Source organism: Bos grunniens, chromosome 11 (genome assembly GCF_055505025.1).
Source record: "Bos grunniens cultivar Pamir isolate PY7600 chromosome 11, Bosgru_T2T1.0, whole genome shotgun sequence".
In the NCBI taxonomy this organism is placed as follows: Eukaryota; Metazoa; Chordata; class Mammalia; order Artiodactyla; family Bovidae; genus Bos; species Bos grunniens.
Genome location: NC_141175.1, coordinates 8,157,621 through 8,181,522, shown reverse-complemented (window position 1 = coordinate 8,181,522; position 23,902 = coordinate 8,157,621). Strand labels below are relative to the sequence as shown.

General features: G+C 56.5%; 1 protein-coding gene across 3 annotated transcripts in view; it reads left to right on the top strand.

The window, feature by feature from the left end:
- PTPA (protein phosphatase 2 phosphatase activator) overlaps positions 1–22,502 on the top strand; it is a 32,052-nt gene extending 9,550 nt beyond the window's left edge. For 2 of the 3 annotated variants that reach the window (XM_086324575.1, XM_086324576.1), the window contains exons 3-10: positions 2,216–2,302; positions 7,341–7,466; positions 9,244–9,361; positions 10,631–10,730; positions 11,619–11,743; positions 12,700–12,800; positions 17,102–17,209; positions 21,146–22,502. In XM_086324575.1, coding sequence (XP_086180701.1) covers positions 2,216–2,302; positions 7,341–7,466; positions 9,244–9,361; positions 10,631–10,730; positions 11,619–11,743; positions 12,700–12,800; positions 17,102–17,209; positions 21,146–21,226 — 846 coding nt within the window. In that variant the 3' untranslated portion in view covers positions 21,227–22,502. Of the gene's footprint in view, positions 1–2,215; positions 2,303–7,340; positions 7,467–9,243; positions 9,362–10,630; positions 10,731–11,618; positions 11,744–12,699; positions 12,801–15,056; positions 15,126–17,101; positions 17,210–21,145 lie in introns of all 3 variants that reach the window. The other variant, XM_086324577.1, reaches the window with a different exon arrangement.
- Positions 22,503–23,902: the final 1,400 nt, after the last annotated feature.

Genomic DNA, 23,902 nt, shown 5'->3' with positions numbered 1-23,902 from the left:
TAGCAGCCCTCCTGCTTACCACAGCCAAGAGCGTCTCCAAGCACGTGGGAAGTGTCCTGGGAGCCATCGTGTCCAGGTTGAGGCCCACCGTTCTTCTCTTCCTGAACCTGCAGGGTTGTCTGAATCCAAACGTGGCTGTAGTTTCTTGCTTTCCCCTAGATGTTTTCCAAAAAAGACGGGGTATTTATAATGTGCCAGGTACTTTAGCTCATTTAATTGTGACAGAAAACCTGGGAGGTGGACTCTGAGGTCATCTCCATTTTGAAAGTGAGAAAACTGAGGCCAGGAGGTGAAGACGTTTAGCCTGGTGGCACAGTCACTGGTTGAGGTGAGATTCCAGAGAGTCACCCCCATGACTTGGGGCCCCGTGGGCTGAGCTGCTGGGCTCCAGGCCACAGGTTGGCAGCCTAACCTGACCCTTCTGTTTTTGTAAGTAAAGTTTTATTGGAAAACAGCTCTGCTCATTTAATTTACATGTAGTTTGTGATTACTTTCATTCTGTAAGAGCAGAGTTGAGAATTTGTGAACTGGAACATGTGGCCCTTGGAGCCTAAAATATTGACTCTCTGGTGCTTTGCGAGTGGTTTGCCAGCCCTGCTCTAGGCACCCACACTTTTTGGGAAGTGTGTTTTGATTGATACCTGATGGAAGTCTTTTACTTGCTCTGAAGCTCATCGATCGAATGTGTGAAACTGCTGCGTCCAGACAAGGGGCTGTGTGTTGACCATAGCGCTTCACCTGGTGGCAGGCAGGGTGCAGTGGCCAGGAGCTTGGGTTTGGGGCCAAAGCTGGGGCTGGAACCTCAGGGCTGCCTTGTTCTCTTCTTGTGACTTAGGCACAGTGCCTAACCGGGCCAAGCCTCCGTTTCCTCTACTATAAAATGGGGTTCGTTGGGGGCTCAAATGATGGAAAGCCAGAAAAGCGTGTGGCCCAGTGCTCACGGGTGTGCAGTGAGCTTTACAGAGCCGTAGGCATGACAGTTACTGCTGATGGTTGGGAAGAGACTTCACACAGTCATGTTCACAAGTCTTAGTCTCCAAGAGTCCCGGAGCCATGTGGGAACAGTGACCGTGGCAGCGACATGCCCTCGTGCGGCTGCTTCTCCTTGCATCCTGGTGTGCTTCGCAGGAACGGTTGTGAGCACTGGCGCAGTCAGGACAAGGACTCAGGCTTTCCCTGGGCTGGGGGTGTTGCTGTGGCTGATGTAGTGGGCCCGCCCTGTGACCTGCACTTCGACCTGCAGCCATTCCACAGGCCGCTGTAGGAATGTTCCCTTCCAGACCCTGAGCAGTCACCTCTCAGGGCTTACCTTGGCTTGCTGTGGCCACCCAAACATCGGGGTTTTTTTTGGGGCAGGGGGGGCATGCCATGTGAGATCTTAGTTCCCTGACCAGGGATCAAACCCATGCCCCCTGCAGGCATTGGGAGCATAGAGTCTAAACCACTAGGCTGCCAAGGAAGACCCCCCACTGGCATCTTTAAGGCTGGATAAAGAAGAAGAAAGGAAGGGAGAGGCGAGAGGGATGAAGAAGAAATAAGACCACGTGGAAGTTGCTAGCGCCCAAGAACTGCCTCTCCAGAGGCCTGTGCCTCAGCGGTTTCTTAACCGTGTGCCGGCTGTAACCTACAGCCCAAGGGAAGAGGGTGCCCCACTGGAAGCTGGGGATGGGGGTGCTGGGAGACCTGGCCATGGCTGGAAAACAGTTTCATCTCCTGCGGGCAGGGCGTCTGCACACAGGCACATAGCTGGTCTGCCTGTTGGGGGAAACATCTGGAGAGTTCCCAGGGGACGGACCCCTGGTATAGTATAATGATGGAGCACTCCCCACTCTGCTCTGGAGTTTGGCTAGCTGGGTCCTAGCTCCGTGTCCAGTGAGATCTTGGTCTTGGGAGTCACTTCCCCTGAAGCCGTGGTGTCCTTGCGTGTAAAATGAGGACAGTGGTGGGGTTGTTGTGCAGAGAAGCAACCAGCAGTAGCGCGTGCACAGTAGACTGGCTAGAGGCCTAGGTGTCACTGTGGCCTTGGCCAGCCCACGGTTTTGGGTGAAGGTCAGGGCGGGGTATTCGGCATTGTCTTTGCACTCTCCTGCTATCAGGTGGGGAGCCGGGGGCAGCCTGGAGCTCTCTGGTAGCTGGGCAGAGCTGGGGGCTGGCTGGGTGTAGACGGTGGAGGTCTGACACCTCCACGTCCCTCATTCCCCTCTCTGTTTGGCAGGCGTACGCTGACTACATCGGATTCATCCTCACCCTCAACGAAGGTGTGAAGGGGAAGAAGCTGAGCTTTGAGTACAAGGTCTCCGAGGTAGGCCTGGTCGGGTTGGGCCCTTTCCCAAAACAGCTCCCAGAGCCTGCAGTGGGACCAGTGGGCCAGGTGCAGACAATACCATCACCCAGACACGTGTGCAGTTCACACTGTTGACACTGAACTATTTCTAATTTTTTAAAAAGTCTGTATAGATGTGTATCTATAGAATTGGGACCAAGGTATACAAGGTATACAAGGTATATATAGCCTGCTTTTTTGGAGTGGGGGCAAGCCTTGTAGCTTGTGGGATCTTAGTTCCCTGATGAGGGATTGAACCCCAGGTGCTGGCATTGGAAGCTTGGAGTTCTAACCACTGGACTGCCAGGGAGTTCCCCAGCCTGCACTTTTGTTAACTGGTGTTTCATGTAATTTTTAAATTACAAATGATCACGAAAGAAGTAAACATGCCAACTGAAGAGATTACTGTTAGAAACACGTGTAGCACTAACAAAAAAGCTTGCCCTCACCCTGTATTCCATGGAAAAGGCAATGGCACCCCACTCCAGTACTCTTGTCTGGAAAATCCCATGGACGGAGGAGCCTGGTAGGCTCCAGTCCGTGGGGTTGCTAAGAGTCGGACACGACTGAGCAACTTCACTTTGACTTTTCACTTTCGTGCATTGGAGAAGTAATTGGCAACCCACTCCAGTGTTCTTGCCTGGAGAATCCCAGGGGCAGGGGAGCCTGGTGGGCTGCCATCTGTGGGGTCGCAGAATCGGACATGACTGAAGTGACACAGCAGCAGCAGCACCCTATATTCCTCCCCATAACTGATTCCTGGGGACAGCCCCCTATTAACAGTGTGGGGGCTGTCACCCAGACCTGCCCCGGGAGCTCCTCTGCCCTTGAGCTGTGCCCTCACTGGTTTAAACAGCCCCCAACTTAGACTTTGAGGTCATTTCCCCAAACACTGCTGCTCTGAATGCCCTTGCACATAGGTCTGTGTGGGCATTCTTTCCTAAAGTTTCATTCCTAGAGATGGCGATGCTGAGTTGAAGGGTGCACACTGCTTGGTGGGGGCTCTTTGGCTGTGTTTCAAACACAGGCTTATTTATGGAGGGAGGGCAGGAGTTGTGGGGAAGCTCCTACCCGTAGAAGGTGTGGTCTCTCCAGTTGCTGGCTCTTGCTGTACTCCCACCTCCCAGCTCTGGGTCCCGGGCCTCCAGGGGCCTCCGGAGGTCTTGTTCCAGGCAGCCTAGCACTCCCTTGATCTTTCTCTTATCTCAGACCTCAGGTCCGAGCAGCCTCTCAATGGCTTGGCCACCCAGCTCTCTAGCCTTAGCTTTGGCCTGTTGGGGACGGCCTGGCCCTGGCTTGGCTGTCTGTCCACCTGCCATAAGGCTGGCATAAGCCTCATGCTCCTGGCCGCTGACTGGCCGCTGGGTGGCCAAGGTCCTGTGGGACGCCAGACCTGTGTTGGGGATTGACAGCCTTCAAGAGAAGGGAGCTGATCCACCAATGACTTGTTGGTTCCTCTTGGGCCTGGTCACTGCTCTGGAGCTTTGACTGTGGGGAGAGAGGGCGCCTCCTTGAGCCTGTGGTAAGGAACGCTGAGCTGTGCTCAGTGGGCTGGGGAATGTGGCGGGGGGAGGCTAATTAAAGGAGAGAATTGTAATTACCCCAGCAGATCCTGAGCTGCCAAGTCTCTCTCAGGTCCCTTAATTAGCCCTGAGACTTTGATGGTAGCTGTCTATACCAGCCAGGCGTTGTCTTAGTGCAGAGGCTGTTCTTTAGGCAGGATTGCAGCCTGCTTGAGTGCTGGGGTTCTAGAGTCAAGCTGACCAGGTTTTGATAACCTCTCACTTCTGAGCTGGATGGCCTTGTCCCCTCTGACACGCCATCCCCTCCTCTGTCTAGTGGGAAGATCCGCAGGCCTACTTGTGGCCCCTGGGGAGCATTCACTGTGATCCTGCGTGTAGGTGTATTTTTTTGGCACCGTGCCTGGCATGTACTAGATGGCATTATCATTTATTAGCCATTGTTATCATTAGCTGTTTTTCAGTTTCCAGTAACATTGTTGTTGCTTCACTTGGGGCTCTTCCTGAGCTGGGTTCATCCTCACAGCCTCATCTTGCGAGATGGCTAGCGTGGTCTCCAGGGGTCTCCCAGCTGCTGCCCACAGCTGACGGGCGGCTAAAGGCACCACACCCAGCATGCGGCCTCCTGTGCCGCCCAGGGCAGCTGCCTGCCTCCGCTGCTGCTGCTTGCTCTTGGCTCTTGGTGCAGGGGATGCAGCTGCTGCTGGGGAAAGGGCCGAGGGGCCTGGGATCGGCGTCCAGACCACCTGCAGCAAAGGGAGCAGGCAAGGGCCATGGGGTGGGATTGTCTAGACCCGTGTTTAGAAGGCTCTCCTTCCTTTTGGAATTGTCCAATTTTGGGGGGGGGTTAAAATTTTTTAAAAACGTTTTTTTCTTTTTTTGTAAAATAAAGCTGACAGTAGATAGGAGGCTTACGTTTTGCTGTAGTTCTGTGTGATTTTTAAAATGAAGGCAGAATTTTAAATCGACAAGTAAAATTGTACTGGTCCATGAAATCCAAAAAGGACTCTTTGGTCCAAGGAGAAAGAAGGTGGCTCCAATGATTCTCCATGCTTCCTAGGGGTCTCAGCCCACAACTCCTTCCCCTCCAGCCCCTCTCCCCTAGCCAGTCGAACAGTAGAGGCAGCCCCTAAACTCAGAAAGCCCTCTCCAGGAGGACCTGGGAGCCTCTAATTATTCATTGGCCCAGCTGAGCTGGCAGCTGGGGCCTGGCTCCTGCCTGCCTCTGAGCACCTTCTTTGTCCCATTCGGTGGGTGACCGGTAGTCTGGTGTCTTGTGGGGCCACCCGTCCTCAGAAATCTCAGTGGCTTTGTGGGGCCAGGTTTTCTGGGAGCCTGTCAACTCTTCCTGGTGACCTAGTTCTTCACAGCGCCAGACAGTGGCAGTGCTTTGGGTCATGTTTCAGCAGTGCAGCTTTGTGTTATCCTGGCCCTGTGTGAGGGAACTTACTCCTCTTACAGGTAACTTTCCTCTCCTCCCAGGCCCCAAGCGTGGGTAAGGGAGGGCAGCACCGGGGCCACCGTCATGTTTTCGTGTGGACTGCCGTGTGGTCCATGCCTCCTGGAGCTGCAGTGCGGTGGGGAGGGGGTGCCTTTACTCCCACATACTCCATTAGCTCAAGCCTGCCGTTTCCCTCCGTACAAATACATGCTCAGCTCCTGGGGCTGTTTCTCTCTGTGGGCTCAGCAATGTCATACCTGACTGTGCCTTACCCTCTGGGTCACAACTGTTCCATGGGTGGCCCCTTGCGAATTCCTACCAGCGTGGAACTCCCAGAGACGTCTCCTCAGCCCATTTGTGCTCGGCGGACTCAGGCAGGGTCTGCTTCTGGGCAGGACCCCCCTCCAAGGCCACCTGCCTCCACGTGTCCCTGTGTCGTGCTCCCTGAGCCTCCCGTACCTTTGTCCTGGCTCATTTCACATGCTGAATCTGGAACAGGCACCTTCGGAGCCACCCTCACAGACTTGTGCTGGAGAGAGACAGCCTCACCTGATTGCTTTGTTGAGTTACTCAGTGTTCAGTGTGCTAACACGGCCTGGCCTGGCACACTGATCCCACTGCTTAAAGCCTGCTCCGTGGGAGAGATAGAGCTGAGAGATAAGAGCTGGGTCTTAGCCACCACTGCCCACACGCGGACCTGTGGCCCCAGCTTTCCACAAAGGGAACAAGTGGAATAGCCCAAACGTTTAGCGGTGAGGGAGTGGGTAAATAATCACAGTGCATTGGCACAGTGCAATGTCAGTTGCTCGTAAGAGACTTGCACAAAGGTCACGTTTCTGTGCTGCTTGGAATGAGGGTTGTGAGGGAGCTGATCAGACTACAAAGTAACGTGTGCCCCGAGACCCCGTTTGAGGGTCTGTGTGTGTGTGTAGATGTTGTACCCCATCACCCTGTGCCAGACACCGCGCTGGTGTGCTTCATGGGTTGTCATTTAGGCCTCCAGGCGGCCCTCAGAGTTATTTACCCATTTTTATGCCCATCTTTGAGACGAGCAAACAGGCTCAGAGAGTTGAAGTTACTTGATCAAGGTTTTGCAGCAAATGATGTTTAACTGGGATTTGTTTATAAAACATTCGTTTTATTTTTGTGGTTCTGGGTCTCGGTTGCAGCCCAGGACTCTTCCTGGTTGTGGCGTGTGCGCTTAGCTGCACCACAGCTTGTGGGCGCTTAGTCCCCAGATCAGGAATTGAGCCCACATCCCCTAAATCTGAAGACAGATTCTTAACCACTGGGCCACCAGGGAGGTCCCTTAGCTGGGATATAAATCCAGGTCCAGCTGCCTTCAAAATTCTAACCGTGATAAGCAGTGAAAAACACTGTAAAATGATGATATGGAAGAGTATGTTAAAATGTTAAGACAGACTCCCCTGCTATCTGAAAGTAAGAGTGTTTCTGTGAAACATTTTGTGAGCAGAAGTGGTGCAAAGAGAAAATCCTTTGCACTGAAAATCCTCTTCAGGTTTCTTTTGGTTAGCAAGAACCATTGCTACTGTAGGACTTCAGTCAGAGTGAAGTGGTGGAAAGTGAGCTTACAACAAGCAGGGGATACCTTGTGGTATTGATTTCTGGGTGGCAGGATTACCCGTCACCTTTGTTTCTTTCCTTTTTACGTTTCTCTTTTCAGTGATGAGCAGATATTGTGCTCTAAACAGAAGACCTCGATAAATGCAGTAAGGAAAGTCAGGGCTGCTGCTCACACTTGTCCAGCAGCTGCCCCCACCCCTGGCCCCCGCCCCCGGGCAGGCTAGCTGGAGAAGCTGGGTGTGGGAGCCGTGCCTGTCCCTCAGCCTTGTGCCGGGCCCTTTCTGGAAGGCTCACTGTTCCCTTGGCCCCTCCTTCACACTCAGGAGGGTTGGGAAGAAAGGGGGACAGCAGGGAGGTGCCAGTGGTGTGAGGCCTGGTGGTCACTGTCCAGCAGCCATTGGGGCTTCCCTCTGTGGCTCTAGCATGGGGCCACTAGTCATGGTGTCTGGGCCCCCTCTATTTGCCTCCACAGGCCATTGAGAAACTGGTCGCTCTTCTCAACACGCTGGACAGGTGGATCGATGAGACCCCTCCAGTGGACCAGCCCTCTCGATTTGGGAACAAGGCCTACAGGACCTGGTATGCCAAACTTGACCAGGTGAGGCTGCCGCAGGATGGGCTTGGGGGCCGGGGGGGTTTGGGGGGAAGCGTTCAGATATCAGCACTGGGGAGTTTGTTGAAACGGCAGTTCTGTTCCCTGAAAGTACAAATGCGTTTACCCTCTGCCCCAGCTGTCCTCTGGGAATCACCACGTGGCTGCGCAGCCCTCTGCACAGGGTTGTTCGTAGGTGATTGTGTGTAGCAGCAGACTGAGACGGCCCACGTGTCCATCTGCAGTTTATTATCAGTTGAATAAGCTAATAAGGCCTCCCCGGGAGTACCATGCAGCTCTAACAAAGAACAGGGAGGCGACTCAGGAACTCGGGGGAAGGGACTGCGACTTCCAGTGGTCCCTCCCTCAGAATCTGTGGGGGATTGCGTCCAGGGTCCCCCATAGATACTCCCTTGTATGAGATGATGAGGGTCCGTTGGTCCTCTGTGTCCATGGGTTCTCCATCAGTGGGTCCAAAGGGCTGACTACCCTGTTAGAGGGGAGGCAAGGTGTGATGCGCATGGCAAGCTGCCTTTTGTTAAGAAAGAGGAGACACGAGAAAGGTCTGTATTTCTCGGTGTGTACTGGAAGGATGAGAAAGGTCTGTTTGTATTTCTCGGTGTGTACTGGAAGGATACAGAGGAGGCAGATAAAGTGGTGGTTGCCTTTGGGGCATTGGAGAGGGGTGGATGGAGAGGAGAGAAGGGTGGAGTAAGATTTCTGAGTACATCCCTCCTTCAGTGTATTCATTTTTGAGTCAAGCAAAGGTAATATTTGTTCAAAGCAAACAAAAAAATGCAGAGTAGCCACCCTATCCCATAGGTCTGTAGGTCTGGGGTGGGGCCTGGGGATCCAGATTTTCACCAGGTCTCCAGGAGATTCTCATGCCGGGTATTTACAGACTGAAGCTAAAGAAACTTGGGTGCTAATGTCTTGTCCCGGTGTTTTCACATGATGGAACAGGGGGAAGTACCAAGGACCCAGCAAAATGCTGTCCTTGTGTAAGAGTGACCTGGGGCTGCCTCTGGGTGCTAAGGTAGCACATGGCTTATTTTTTTAGTTGAGTTGTAACGTAAAGAAAGCTGACAAGTCATGGTTATACAGCTTGATAGATCTTAACCTGTTTTTAACCTTGCATCCACCACCCGTATCAAGCCGTGGAACATTTCAGCACTTCCCCAGTGCCCTTGTGCCCCTTTCTAGTTGATATCCCCCAGATTTTTCTCACTGCTCCCCTATAGATTGATTTTGCCTGCTTTTGAACTTCGTGTGTTTGGCTTCTTTTGCTCAACTTTGTGATTCACCTGTGGTGTGTGGAACAGTGCACCTTCTTCCTTGCTGCGTAGTATTCCAGTGTATGACCATAGCATAGGTTATCTGTTGTGCTGCTGATGGACAGTTTAGTTGTGGGATGTTTCCACGTTTTGGCTGTTATAAATGATACTGCCGTGAACATCCTTGCATATGTCTTTGGTGAACATCGGGCACAAACTCCCTTGCTGGGAGTATGAAGAGGGAGGACATCTCTGGGGATGTCAGTGCGTTACTCGATGGGAAAGTCAAATAGCTTCTTTTCAGGTCCCTCTCCTCTTGTCCCCAGAGCTGTGTCCTCTGGAGGGAGGGTCAGCAGATGAAAAGCCCCACCCCAGGGTGGTCTTTGTTGTGTAGAAATAAACGCTCTCCCATCTCTTCCTTCTGCGGGAGTTGGGATATCATGCCGAGATGCTGCCTCTGGGCACCTGCCCAATCTGCTGCTGCCACTGTGTGTCTCTTGTGTTACCAGGAAGCAGAAAACTTGGTGGCCACGGTGGTCCCCACCAACCTGGCAGCTGCTGTGCCCGAGGTGGCTGTTTACCTAAAGGAATCCGTGGGGAACTCCACACGCATCGACTATGGCACAGGTACCTGTGACCCCTGGCGGCGCCTCTTGGCTTCACTGCGGTTCTTTCTTGGACTGCCTCCTCTTTGCTCTGGGTTGTGTGGGATGAGGGAGCCCTGAGCAGGCAGCCCTGAGCAGTCATCCCTGTGGTGCAGTCGGTGTAGGGAAGCCGGCTGCTCCGACTTGGTCCACCAGGGGGAGCCGGTGCCACACATGTGGTGGCCTCAAGCACAGAGCTGATTTCTGTTCCTTGTAAAATGGCCTGACTGTGAGCTTATCACCATCCCCAAACTGACAGCTTACTGAGCACTTACTATATCCCAAAACAGCACTTACAGAAACCCTGAGAACTGAAAGAGCCTAGCAGTCTCTGGCAGTGCTGTGGGGCATTACTCTCAGCCACAGTGGCCATTAGAGGGAGCGCTGTGGCACCTTAAAAAAAAAGAGGGTTTCTCTATTATGTAGGTCGGGGTGGCTGGGGAGGGCCCCTGCTTTGATAGGCCTGTCTTGCCTTGCCTTGCCTTTCCTCACTGAAGCAGGCAAATGCAGGAGCTGCTGCTCTCTTGGGCCCTTCCCTTGCCTCTAGAGGAGCCCAGGCCAGAGGGGCAGGCCTGGAGAAGGGCCCCCTTGGACCTGGGTCCTGGGAAAGTTTTGTCATCTACTCCCCTGATGCTGAGGAACAGGCTTATTATCAAGTGAGACTTTCAGGGGCGGAGCTTTGACTGTGACCAAGCAACCTGTAGGGGAGAGGGACCAGGTCAGCAGGGACTGGGTCTTTCTTCCACTCTCAGACGCTCCTTGTTGTCCAGGGGTGATGACTGCCCCTGTGTGGTGGTGGCTTGAACTCTAGCTGGTCATGATCCCAAACTGTGCAGCTGAAAGTAGCAGCTCATAAGCATTCCAGGCCCTGGGAGGGGCCCACGGAATCATAAACTATCAAATAAGGGCAGAGATTTTTGACTCTGTCCCGTTAGTGCCTGACCTGGACCGTGACTGCTCCTATAGTAAGTGCTCAATAAACAGGGTCGAATTGATGAGTGAGTTAAGCCTCCCAAGTGAAATGTGAATGCCTATGTAAGAATCGCCAGCCTAGGCCTTGAGGAGTAGAATTATAGTACTGGTGGTTCTTAAAGGGACCCTGGTCTTTCTGGATGGGGAAGAGGCCCCTTTACCTCCATGTTGACCTCCTGCCTTAGATGGGAAGTTATTGGTGATTTGGACTCTGGTGAGGCTGAGAACAGTCCTACTCCTTCTGGAAGATTGTCAACCTCGGCTGTTTTTTCTCTCCCAGGACATGAAGCAGCCTTTGCTGCTTTCCTCTGCTGTCTCTGCAAGATCGGGGTGCTGCGGGTAGATGACCAAATAGCCATTGTCTTCAAGGTGTTCAATCGGTGAGTGAGCCAGGCGGGAAGGATGGCTGCCGGTGGTAGGAGAGGTGGGGGTGGGGCGGGGGGGGTGGGTCTCTTTCCTCCTTGTTGCTGTCAGACTGGGGACAGGGGCCTGGCAGGAGCTCCTGAGTGGCTGTGGGTTCTCTTGTTCTGTCCTAATCAAGCCATGACTGTGAACAGGGTGTCCAAGACTCCTCCTTCTGAGAGCTTCAGATTCAAGTAAAACTCAGTGAAGGGAAAGTTACCTAACGGCTGCTGACGCGTCTGTGGCGTTTATCACGTAGAGGTTCTTTGTAAGCACCTTACATGCAAGTCTTTTAATTCTCATGACCACCCGAGGAAGTAGCAACTGTCATTTTCATTTTACAGATGAGGAAACTGAGGCATAGAGAAATCAGGTGTCTTCACTGAGGTCACGGCCAGCTGAACCCAGGCAGGCAGGCAGGCTCTGACCGGTTCCTCTCGCCACCCAGGCCACCTCCCTGCGCATAGGCGTGTCTCAGTCACCCGAGGGCGTTGACACGTCCCCGCTGGGCCCCACTCAGGTGCTGCAGAAGCTGCAGCTCTAGGGCAGTTCCTGAAGGAGTCTAATGGGTGAGAAGCTGCAGCTCCTGCCCGGGCTCTCACATTGTCAGGAGGTGATGGCACTAACCTTCCCCAGTTGGTGTGTTGCCTGTTTCCTGGGCCAGAGGAGGCTGAATGTGAGAGAGAAAAATGAAGCTACGTTATTTTGAGTGTATCGGCTGATGTGTAACTTGGCGCGTAGGCTTTAATTGACCTGTTGCCCTCCTCGGTGGTTCTTTCTAGCCTCCTCTGCTCCACTAGCTGAAGGGCTGAGACTGTCTTTCTGCTTTTTGCCACCTGCCTGCCCTTCCCCGCCCTCCGGTGCAGGTACCTTGAGGTTATGAGGAAGCTCCAAAAGACGTACCGAATGGAGCCGGCCGGCAGCCAGGGCGTGTGGGGCCTGGATGACTTCCAGTTTCTGCCCTTCATCTGGGGCAGTTCACAGCTGATAGGTACTGAAGTGGGGCGTGGACCCCCCACCCCCAGCCCCCCTTCCTCCCTTCCTTCCTTCCCCTCCCTCCCAGGGCACACGCTGACAGCTTGTAAAGCAGGCATCAGAGCAGCTATTGATGGAGCCGGCTTGCTGCTGACCTGCTGCTGCAGCCGGCGGCGTGGCAGGCCAGGGAGGCGGAGGCCACGCACCACCGAGATAATGGGAGTGACACGGGCTGGGCTGAGGGCACGTGCTGGGCGCACAATCGACTGGTGTGAGACACACCCCCAGTCCTGGCCACGGCTGTAGGGTTTTATGTTGAAGATGAGGGGTTCTTTTGACTCAGTGACCAGCATCATCCACTGTTATTATCAAGCTGTGCACAGGGGGCCGTTGGGGAGCTGCTCCCGGATGCTGGTCCAAGGCCCACCCACTACGAGCCTGCTCTGGTGGTGGTTCCCCTCAACTTTCCCACGGGCAAGCCAGAGTGGGTTAGGGTTCCATGTCTACTTGCATATAGAATTAACTGCCTTAAAAATAACATTAGTAAAGGATGCTTTGTTGAGTCCTTGCCCTGTGTCAGGCCCGCTCTCGGTGCTTCAGGGAGATCATCTCGAGGACCCTGGGCAGGGTCTTTGCCAGCAGACCGTCAACACTGACCTGGGCAGGTGCCATGCTGAGGGCTTTAGGCCGGTGCTGATGGCTAGGTACCCTCCCCACCCCCAGCCCTTATAGGGTGATCTTATCCCCACTGCATGGATGAGGAAACTGAGCCGCATGGCTGGAAAGAAGCAAGGCTGGTACTCATTACACTAGAGTACACACACAGGGCCGTTTACTGCTTCTGCGAGATCAAGTGTTGAGGGCGCAGGGGCAGATCTTGGGCCCTCAGGCGGGTGTTAACGGGGCTGGTTTGCTGTGGCCCGGTGGTGCCAGTGCCTGGTTCTGAACCTCGGGGCTCTTTGCTGCTTCCAGACCACCCATATCTGGAGCCCAGGCACTTTGTGGATGAGAAGGCCGTGAACGAGAACCACAAGGACTACATGTTCCTGGAGTGCATCCTGTTTATCACCGAGGTGAGAGAAAAGGAGTAAGGAAGGGGCCCCTGGCAGCCTCCGGGCCAAAAGGGCCTGAGGAGACAGAGCTGCTCTCTGAAGGGGGCGGGGCCACCCCTAAAGCAGGTTATTGAAGAGGAGGCCCAGCTAGGCCTCTCTGAAAGGCAAAGCCACCTTCTGGCTGTCCAGGATCTCCTCCCCTAGATCAGTTTCTACTGGAGCTGACGGACTAAGACCTGGTCATTAGGTGGACTTGGTGACTGATGAGGCAGGTCTGAAGGGTGGGTGGGTGTCAGCATCTCTTGAGTGGGCCCTCCAGCGTCTGTAGAGCTACGTGTGTGTGGATGTGTGTGATGGAGCCTTTGTAGGAGTTGGAGAGACTAGAGTGGACAGCCAGACAGATTTCTGTTGAAGGTTCACACCTCTGTTGGTGTCTGAGGACAGAGGCCTCATGAAGTGCTGGAAGTGAAAGTTAGTAGGCCTGGACCCTCAGGCCACCCAGCAGGGATCATTTAGGTGCGTGTTGTTATCCCGCTAAAGTAGGATCTCCCACAGTATGGCCTTGGACCACTTCCTCAGAGTCGCCTGGGGAGCTTGTTGAAATGCACGGTCTTGGGCCCCACCACAGCTTTCTGAATCAGAATCTTGGGGGACATGCGCTAGGACCCTGAATTTAAGCACAGGACATGAGCCAGGTGACTATGCATCAAAGGTGGGGGCCCACTGCTTTGGGGGCCTGTCAAGAAGCCTTTTCAGCTTCCCTGCCTAGTGCCTGACCCCCACAGACTTCCAAGGGGTGCCCTGGCTCTGCCTCCTGCAGAGGTCCTGCCCACATTCTCTTTCCTGATGCCTACAAGCATTCCCCTGGCCCCAGCGACCTCCCTGGCACTCTCGTGGATCCCCCCTCCCTGTGGGGGCTGCTCTCTCTGCTGCCCATTCTGTCCCCTGAAGAGAGGGCCGCCTGGTTAAACAGCCGTAGCTGCAGGCTCTCCTGGTCAGCATTCGGCTCAGGCCTCTGCCAAACTCCAGAGGCCAGAGGGGAATGACACGTTTTTCCAAGTCAGCAAATGAAGCCTGTTCTGACGGCTGAGTGGCCGCCGCTTCATTCCCTGAGATCTGCTGCCTTCAGCACTGTAGGCACCCCAAGGTCGGAAGGACTCCAGGGCAGCCTGGCTGGCTGCCTTGAGAGCCAGTCACATGCTGCTGACTCCAGACTAGGTCGGGAGGGTCTGAAGAGCCCGGAGACACCTGGGGCTGGGCGGGGAGAAGGGGTGGCTTCGCTGGCCCCTCTAAGAGGCTAAGCTGGTTAGGCTCCCCCAGGTGGCTGGCCAAGCCCCAGGGCCCCTATTAGTAACTAATGAGGTAGAAAACCAGGCTGGGCCTCAGGGAATATGGGAATTGACTCCACGTTAAAATTTTGTATTTTTGTTTATTTGTTTGATTATGCTCGGTATGTATAAAAACCCAAAAGCCTTCCCAAAATTTGGGACGCAGGTCTTCTGCTAGAGGAAATCCTACAGTGGCCGCTAGGTGGTGCTAAAGACACACTGAACTTAGCGGAGGTTTTGATAATAGACGAGGTAGAGGCTTGAACTGGGAGGAGGCCGGCAGGCCCTCGAGTTCTAGGTTGTTCTGCACCCTCTGTTCAAGGCCTGGTTCTCACCCTGGGTCTGGTGCTTGGGCGTGGTGGGAGGTGCTGGATGCTAGCAGGGGCATGCCACAGAGCTCAGAGTGCTGGCAGGGGCCCCTCTCACCCATTTGGCCCGCCCTGAGCCGGCTGGCGCGGTTCCTGTTGAGGGCACACATTGTGCTAGTTCTCCAGAGTCTGGGCTCAGCACCCAGACAGGGCTTTCGCAGCCCCTCGGTGGTGGTGAGGGAGGCCCTGACTGACGGCTGCAAGGAGCTCTGTGTGCCATGGCCTGTGTGCTGTGGCTGGGACGGGGGCAGTGTTGCCTCTGCAAAACCAGGGATTCGCTAGGGCTGGCGCAACTGGGAGACTGAACAGACAAGAGTTGGAAAGGAGACCGGGCCAGCCTGGGACCTGCCCTGGTGGCCCTGGGCCTCCCACACAAGGCCCTCACGGGGCAGGCTTCTCCACCTCAGGAAATGCAGCTCTGGCGCCTTTAAGAGCCCAGGGCAGGCAGGAAAAGAATTTCAGTTTCAATCTGGCTTCTAAATTTGGAGTTTTGGGAAGGGAGGGATCAGATTTCAGCTGGAAGGGAAGGAGCTGACAGGAAGGCGCTGTGCAGAGCCTCCCCCCCCCCCATCCCCCCTCAGTTACTGACAGAGGAACCATTTACAAAAGGCCGATTCTCTTGGGAGTGGAGAGGCAGGAACGCAGCGTCTGTGAGTAATTTCCTGCTCAATATGGCTGCTCTGACTCACAATTCCCCTGGGGTCACTGCGGGACTGCAGCTTGCTTGCTCGTTCTAGCTTTCTCTTCTCCCTTTGTGGCTAGAATGAGCTAATTTTTTTCTGTCTTCTCGACCCCATTCCTTTTTCCCCTCATCTGTCTTCCTTTCCAGAGTTACAGAGACTCCTTCCAAAGGGCTGAAGGGTGGAGTGGGGGTGGGGCAGAGAAAGCATCTTTGGCCTTTCCAGGGAGGGGGCTAGGACCTCTGGGGCCTCAGGGCTCAGGCCTCCCCCTGGCTATGAAAGGGTGCCAGAGAGGCCTTTTGGCTCACCATCCCATGCCCCTAGTAGGGAAGGCTGGCCCAGCAAGCAGAACCTCTGGTTTCCCCACACCCCTTTGCTAGCCTTGGCCGAAGAGCCCTTGCTGAGCAGACTCGTGGAGCTGCAGCTGTGACAGAGGCCAGCAGGGTGCCTCCTGGGTGGTTTCTCACAGGGCTCAGTCCAGAGTGAGACTGGTTCTATAGCTCCAGTGATCCCTGAGCTTCTCAGGGCCTGGAAGTATGCAAGAGAGGGCTGGAGCCTGGCACTACTCCCGTGGGGCAGGGTGCCTGGGGAAGGGGCGGGGCGAGGGGAGGATGGGGTGGAGTCTGATGGAGTGGGGCTCCAGAACAAAGCTCTGAGGGTGAGGACCAGCGCCTGCAGGCTGGGGGCTCCTGGCTGCCTTCCTGGAGGAAGGAGTCTTAGAGAGAGGAGGGGGAAGTCTGGGTGAAGGGACCGGCCCAGGAGAAGCCCAGTGGGGACCTTGGGCCGTGGCCTCACTGCTCAGGGAAGGAGCCTATTGTCCATGCTCCTGAACCTGGGGGTTGAGACAGGTTTTTGCAGGGGGACTTGGGCCAGGGAAGGGAGATGACAGGGTTAAGTAAAATGGCAGCTTTTTCAGCTTTGATCTTGCAGTTTTGTAAGTGTTGCCCGCACTGGGGGAGTGAGAGAGTGGGTCCCCAGGCGAGTCCACAGCCATGGGTGAGGGCTTTGTGCTCTTGGGACCCGCACTCATGCCCAATACAGAGAGAGGGCTGAGGGACCCCCATCCCTTCTCCCTGGAACAGCTTTCCACCAGCCCCGCCTCCACACATAGCCTCTTCTGGAACCTTCCACCTACTCGAGGTCCAAGTCAGCTTTCTCACCAGCTCAGCCTCTGCTTTTCAGACTTTTGATGCCTGTGCTCAGGGTCCCTTCCCCCAGCATCAGCCGGGGAGGGGGCAGTGTGGAGGGGATTGTGAACTGCCTGTTAATAAATACAGATGTGCTGGCCTTGTGCTGTCTGAGGGGTGCACTCAGGCGCACACGCTTCCTCGTCTCAGTGCTGGTTTCTGAGATCATGGAGGCTCCACTGGGCCTGCTGCAGGATTTCTTCCAAGAGGAGGGACTGGGACCGTACGGTCCTTGCTCCTGCCTGTCTCTCGCTGCTGGGGTTGCCATCCCTTCTCCACTCGGCTGCCAGGTCAGGCTGGCTTTCTAAAGACGTTCCTCCCGCATCTGCTGCAGGTGACCCGTGTTTTTCCCCTCTTTTCCTTCTTCCCTCCGCCTCCCATGAAGAAGGCAGTCAGGTGCTTGGGCTTGGTCCAGGCCCTCTCCCAAACCGACCCTTCCCTAGGCTCTTCCAGCTCTCCCTGTGGCAGGCCAAGAGAGACCCTGTCTCTGGCACATGTGTGTATGCGTGCACGTGGGCATATGCACACATGCGCCTGCCTGCACGACTGCCACCCCATAGGTGCCTGCTGCCACCTGGTCTTCGTGAGAGTGTGTGTGCGTGTGTCTGTATGTACGTCTGTGTGTTTACATGTGTGTGTATGTATGTGCTTACATGTTGTGTGTGTGTACACATGTGTGTGCTGGAGCAGCCTTGCTGCAGGGAGCAGGTGGTAGGCTCCAGGGCCCACATCTCCAGCTTGTGAACTCTTCTTTTCCAGATGAAGACAGGCCCCTTTGCAGAACACTCCAACCAGCTGTGGAACATCAGCGCTGTCCCCTCCTGGTCCAAAGTGAACCAGGGTCTCATCCGCATGTATAAGGCCGAGGTGAGTGGGGACTGGCTGGCACTCTCGGTTCTGGGCGCCCTCACCCCCACCCCACTGTTCTGCTCTCTGTCCAGCTCTGAGTTGTGGGCCAGCCCCTTCTGACACCTGAGGCCTGTGAATCTCTGTCTTTGGGATGGGCAGCCAGAAAAGCCCTGTGACTGAGGCCAGACCCTGCTGCTCCTGGGTCTCTGTTCCCACTTGTCAAATGGCTGGAGGCACTTCTCAGCTCTGTCCTGTGGGGACGCGATAAAGGAAACAGGCTTGGGAAAAGGCTCTATCCTTTGGAGACGTCATCCAAAATGATGTTTCTCCCACCTTGGTGTGTCTGATAGCTGGGCAGGTGGGAGGTCTTGTGGGGAGGCCCAGGGCTATATTTTTAATAACCGCTTCTGGGGTCCTCCCTGCTCTCCAGTCAGAGCAGCAGGGAGAGGTGTGGGCCTCCGGAGCTCCCCCTGCTGGGGGGCGGCCACCCCCTTTCCTGCCCCCTCTGCTCGTCCTCCTTGGCAACCTTCTCCCCTCCAAGGACGTGACTTTTTCTCTGGCAAGTAGGGAGGAGACATTTTTTCCCACCCTGTTCTTTACTCTAGCTCTTCCACATCTTAGGCAGACCAGTCCTAGAACTGCTTGACCTTGACCCGGGAGGGCCTGGCGTGAAGTCCCTCACCCGCAGCAGTGGGTCCCAAACTCCCCTCTTTTCACCCTTCGGCTGGTGGTCTCAGGTGTTGTTCTGGAGGTGCTTCTCTCTCGACCCTTGGTCATCCCTCTCCAGGGAAGGGGAAGGTTGTCTAGGTGGCCTCCTTACAGCCAGAGCTCACTCAGGGCCGTCAGCAGAGGCAGAGGAGCAGGAAGGGTAGGGTACAGGGCGCTGGGTGTGGCTGGGAGTACCAGCGCTTCCAGTGGCCTGGATCCCTCTGTGCCGCCCTGAAGGGGTTAAAGGTGCTGGGACTGACCAGGCCTGGCCCTCTCCCTCCCTTCCGCCTCCTCCCCCTCCGGTCCTCTTCCTCTGGACTTCACATCCTGTGTTTAGGTTCCAGCCCACATACCTCTCTAATCTGAGAGGAGCCTTTGCTGGGGCTGGGCAGGCTCCATCCGGCCCTCAGCCCTCCACACTGGCCCTCCTGCTGGAGAGTCCCCAGGGCACTGCCCTCTGTGTGTCCTGTTGTTCTCGACCCCTCCCCACCCCAGTCCCACAGTGGGTGCTGAAGGGGTCTCCCCGCTGCCGCCCCCTCCAGGCCCTCCCACCCCCCACCTCCCCATAGGCTGGACTCTGGTGCCTTCCCTGCCTAGGATCTTAGATGCTGTCCTTCCTGCAGGCTCTTACTTGAGTGACTAAACTTATCTTGACCTGGGCCCCTAAGGGCGGAACAGGAGGCCCTGCCTCCGGTCCCTACCTTTGTCCAGAGGCAAAAGAACCCTGGCTGGAGGAGCAGGGTAAGACTGCAGCCCTGATGGTGCCGCACAAACAAAGCGGTCGAAGGTGGAACAATTGTCCGTGTGTCTCTGGCTGTTGAACACAGGAGGTCAGCGACTGCAAACTGCCCGCAGCTCAGGACCAGACAGAGGGAGCGCTGAGCAGATAACCCAGCGCCCTTCCCGAAACCCAGAAATTGCGGCTCTGGCTGCACGCAGCCTGCCAGCCGCTGTGTGGTGGCCACGCCTTGGTAGGACAACCCTGGGACTCGCTGACTCTTAAGTCTAGGGCCACCGAGTCCCTGTAACCTGCAGCAGCCATTTATAAGTTGCCAGCAGGTCACCCTTAGTCTGTGATCCCTGGGGTTGTGGAGTCGCACGCTCTCTGAGCAGAGGAAAGCTAGGAGTGGACTCGTTCTTCCAGATGGGTTCCGGTCCTTAGGGACCTTGGGTCCTTGGGGACCTCCAAGGCCTGCCAGTTCTGAAGTACAGAGGGAGTTTAGCAGAGGCCAGAGCCCGAGACAGAGTTGGCTGCGGGAGGGGAGCTGCCCTGAGTTGCCACGAAGGCCTGTCTGGGCCTGGCGCTTGGGCCCAACTGTCTGCATCTTCAAGCTGCCTGTCTCGGCCTTTCTGAGTGGAAGAACCAGATGCTTCTGGGGCCCTTGTTGGGGTGGGCCTGTCTTTCCTGAGGGCTGGCCCCATGCAGGTGTTCCCTTCAGAAGGGTCTGTCAGGACCGAGGAGCTCCTTCTCTCCCTGACTCACTGGGAGCTGGGAGGGCCGCCCGCTGGAAGGTCTGGACTCAGCTTGGCTGAAGCAGTTGCTCTGTCCAGAGCACAGGTATTGCTGGCACAGGTCACTGCTCTGGAGAAGAGGCGTGGCCTGAGGCGCCTCTGCTGTGACCCTGGCGCTCCACTTCTTTTGCCCCAAGCAGCCCTTTGCCTTTAGCCCAGTTCCTCACCTCCCCCTGGCCCTGGGGAAGCTTGTTTGGGGGATCCCTGAGGGCAGAGTGAACAGAACCCCTGCTCCAGCCCCCTAAGCCTCTTGCCTTTATAACTTCTCAGGCCTGAAAGCTAGAAGCAGGTTGACCTTTGACTCTTTCTGGAATTCCAGGGCCCTAGGGGGCCCCCCTTTGACAAACTCCTACCACTTCCTCCATGATCTAAGCACAATGGCAGCTGCCTTTGCCTCTGGCCTGGATTTGCTGCTCCTCCCCGCCAGGGGCCACCCCCAGCTGCCTGCCCCCCACTTTGTCTGCCCCAGGCCCAGGGTCTGACTGTGGCCTGGAGCTCTGCTCCCTCACACAGCTTAGCTCCCCATCCTTCCATCATCAGAGATTTCCCTTCCTGCTCACCTCCAGGCCCTCTTCAGGCTTTGTGGACCATCCCTGACTCTGAGAGACAGACACACGCACGCGCACGCGCACACACACACACACACACACACACACACACAACCCCCACCCCCACCCCCACCCCCATGGCAAAGGCCCCTTCATCTTTGCTGCTGGCTCTTGAGGTCATGGACCCCAGGCCAGCGCTGGCCTTTGTTCCTCTGAGGTAGCAGGAGAAGGGGACAGTAACAGGATGGGACCCTTGCCCTCTCTGAGGCCAAAACCCTGTTCCAGCCCAGCCAGGAGGTGCACATCCTGCCTGCCTGTGCAGCCAGAGGTCTGAGAGGAAGCCCCCTTCCCTTGCATGCACGGGGCTGCTGCCTGTGTGGTGGGCTGACGCGGGGGGTGGGGGTGGCCCCCCTCCTTTCCGGGCCCCTCGTGATGCGGACACGGTGCCTGGGCCAGACGGCAGGCTCTGCTTCTCCCGTCTCCCCTCCTCTGCCGCAGCCCTGGGCCGAGGCCCTGGCCCGACTGGCTTCAGGCAGCCATCCCCCTGCCCATTGCGCTTGTCCTCTGCCCGAGCACTGGGCTGCTGGGAATTGCCCTGTGGTAGGGGGAGTTGAGGGGCTGTCAGCCGGTTCTTTCTGTCTCACTCTGAAGTGCCAGGATGGCTTTTTCAGTCTGGAGAACTGAAAAGTGGGAAAACGGGCCTTGGGCCCATCTTAGCTGGCATCCCGGTGTATCCCCATGCCTCTTCAGGGCGGGCCCTGGGCAAGGGGTCCCCGTGGTCTGGAGGGTTCTTTTCCCCTCTGGGCCCCAGCTCATCCCTCTGGGCCTAGTGGTGTCACTTGGCTGCCCCTCTTCTTTGCTGCTGCCTTATGGGGTTGAGCTGCCTTCTCCCCCATCTCCTCCCTGTCTCTTACTCTCCTGTCCTTACTAGGGCCTGGCCTGATTGTTGTGGAGTGGGTGGCTTTGGGTGGGAACGGCTGGTCAGGAACGGGTGGGAAGCTCTGTTCTTCCCCAGAGGCTTGGGGGCTGCTCTGGGACTGGGCCACTTCCTTGGCCCTGGACGGACACCTGCTGCAGCCGCACATGGGAGTCGTCCGGGGGTCTGTCCGAGGCCTGAGCGGCCAGGCGGGGCTTGGCAGGGCACCACGCAGCTCTCACCTGTCCTCTCCGCCCTTTCTCGTCGCAGTGCCTGGAGAAGTTCCCTGTGATCCAGCACTTCAAGTTCGGGAGCCTCCTGCCCATCCATCCCGTCATGTCGTCATGCTGAGAGCAGCCTGTCCTGGCTGCCGTTCCCGTGCCTGCCCTCCCCAACTCCAGCTGCTGCCCCCTCCCCACCCCCTCCCCTTGTTCTTTCTGTTTGATGAGAGGCTGTTTACTGGGGTGGGTGCTGAGTACGGGGCTGATAGAGGCTCAGGGCATAGGGCTGAAGGACCCAGGTCAGGAGAAGTGACCAAAGTGTGGCCAGTTTCCCGCCTTGCCCTGCGTGGACGGGCAAGGTGAGGGGGCCGGCGCAGGGTCCCGGGGCCCTGCTCCTGCCCTGGCCTCCCTCTCCTTCCATTCAGTCCCATCTGAGCCCAGGCTGACCCGGCCACTGTGGGTGGGGGTAGGTACTCTGCTGTGGCCATTGCTTTCCCTCGCAGGTTGCCTTTCCAGGGGTTGGAGCAGCTGCTTCCCCCGCGGGGTGGGGCAGTTTCCTAAGCCATGTTTGGGTGGGTGTCTGGGGGTCCTGAGGGCTGGAGGCTGAGGCTGGCAGCCAGCCTGGGATGGGGTTGGGAAGGGAGAAGCGTGGACTCTTCTGGCCGGTGACCCTCCCAGCTCTTCCTCATGCTGACCCCCAGCCTGTGGGGGCCCCTGTGTCCAGTGCCTCATCCTTGCTTTTCTGCTCTCTGGCTCCAGGGAACCCTCTGGAGGGCCCGACAGGGCTTGCTCCCCAGGCTCTCCCTGGCTGGGAGCGGGTGGCAGAAACTCTGGAGGAAAGAGGGTGGGCTGGGGCCGGTTGCCGCCGTGTAGCACCTGGGCTGCTCCCTGCATTCTCCGGCTGCTCCTGCTCCCTCATTGCTGCTGCTTCTGCAAGCCCTTGGCGCTGCTTCCCAGCCCCTCGTCCTGCTGCCTCCCCGGACTTGCCCGGTGGGGCTCCAGGAGGAGCTGTGAGGATGGGCAGGGGCAGGGCTGGTCCGGACTGGGGGCTGCTAGCAACAGCCGGCCACCTCCAGAGTTTTCTTCTGGGGGAGGGCTGCTTCCAGTCCTGACTCTCCGCTGCCCCTCCCCGTATCTGGGCCCACCCACCCTTCTGGGAAGGGGGAGCACCTGAGAAGCACAATCGAGGGGCTTGGCCTTCGCGTCTGGGCCGATGGCCTGGGCAGAGGCTGGGACAGGGGCCGCCAGAGTCACAGAAATAGTTTCCTAGGAGAGGCTCAGCGCCTGCCTCCCCCCAGGGCCCCCACACCACCGCCTTCCTGGCTCCTCCTCCCCTGCGCCCCCAGGGCCTCCCTGGCCTGGCGCCTTCATTGCTGTTCAGATTAAAGCCTCTGTCTTGCACCTGCCGCCTGTGTGAGGCGTGTCTTTATGCCATGCGCTTGTTCCCTCCACACGGCAGTCTGTCCCCTATCAAGTCCCCTTCCCTTGGGCCAAGGAGTCTAGGGCTTGAGCTGTTTCAGCTGAGGCCTGGGGGCCCTGAGTTCAAATCCTGGTTGTCACCACGCCCAGCTGCAAGGTCTTAGGTAAATTACTGATTCTCTCTGATCCTCAGCTTCCTCATCTATAAAATGGGGATACACATAGGGTGATTGTGAGGAGCCATTGTGGGGTGTGAAGTCCTCAGCACAGGGCCTGGCACACAGCAAACGCTCTGCGGTCACTGTGGCTATTCTGAGCCCCTGGGTCAGCCCTGAACTGGCCTGAGCAGTCATTGGATTGGGCCTGACTGACTGTGAACTGGGCCCCTGAAGTTTTTAAGGGGGTACCCTCTACACACTCTCCACTCCTCATGTCCATGTCTTGCTGGAGTTGGAAGTCTGGGTTGGGCTGCTGTGCCCTAGACTTGGCTTCTGTCTTCAGACGAGCCTCCTCCAAAAACAAGATCCCTTGGCCTTTGGCCCAGCCTCGGAGGGGAGGCCTCGCACAGAGTAAGGAGAGCCTGGTGGCCAAGAGCCCTGCCTTTGGAGTCAGACGGATTGAGTTCAACCCAAAGCCCGCGCAGCTTGGTGGCTTGGAGACCCTGATAGTTGACTTCATGTCTGAGCCTCTTCTCAGAAAAATGAGCAAAGTAATAACTTAGGTCATGGATTCTGGGATTCATTCATTTTTCAAGTAGTGGCTATACTTTCCGCATTCTAATGTTGATGACAGTAACTCTAAACATACCAAGATTGTTAGGTGGTGGTGCATTACTATAAAGAAGAAAAGGAGAGCAATTGAGAGGGTCAGCAAGGTACTTGAGTTACAAGGGTCAGGAATGACCCGAGCTGAGACCCCAAAGAGGAGAAGGATCTGCTGGCAAAGGCGGGGGAGCAGCAGCAGTGGCGGAGCCCCTCTGGGGAGGGGAGGGGGAGGAAGCCAGGCTTGGGGGCGGTGGGGGTTGGGGGGTGGAGGGGCCCTTGTGAGCTCTGTGTTGGTGTTTGGAGTCCAGCTCCGCTGGAGTAGTCTTTGGGAAGCTGCGGAGGGTTTTGCACCTGAAAAGGGCCTGGAGTGTGGGCAGAGGTGGCCCTGGTCTGCGCCTGCGAGACTGGTGGCCTGGATTAGGGTTCAGGGTAGAGGTGGTAAGTGGTCTGGTTTAGGCTGTGTTTGTTCAGAGTATCGCCAACAGAAAGAAAGTGCTAGAAGGAAAAGAGGAGCCAAGAAGACCCCCACTTCTTGGGACGTGCAGCTTGATGCCACTTCCTCTGGTCGGGGCAGAGCAGAGTGAGGATGTGGTGTTGGGGGTGGCAGAGGTTGTCAGCTGCCA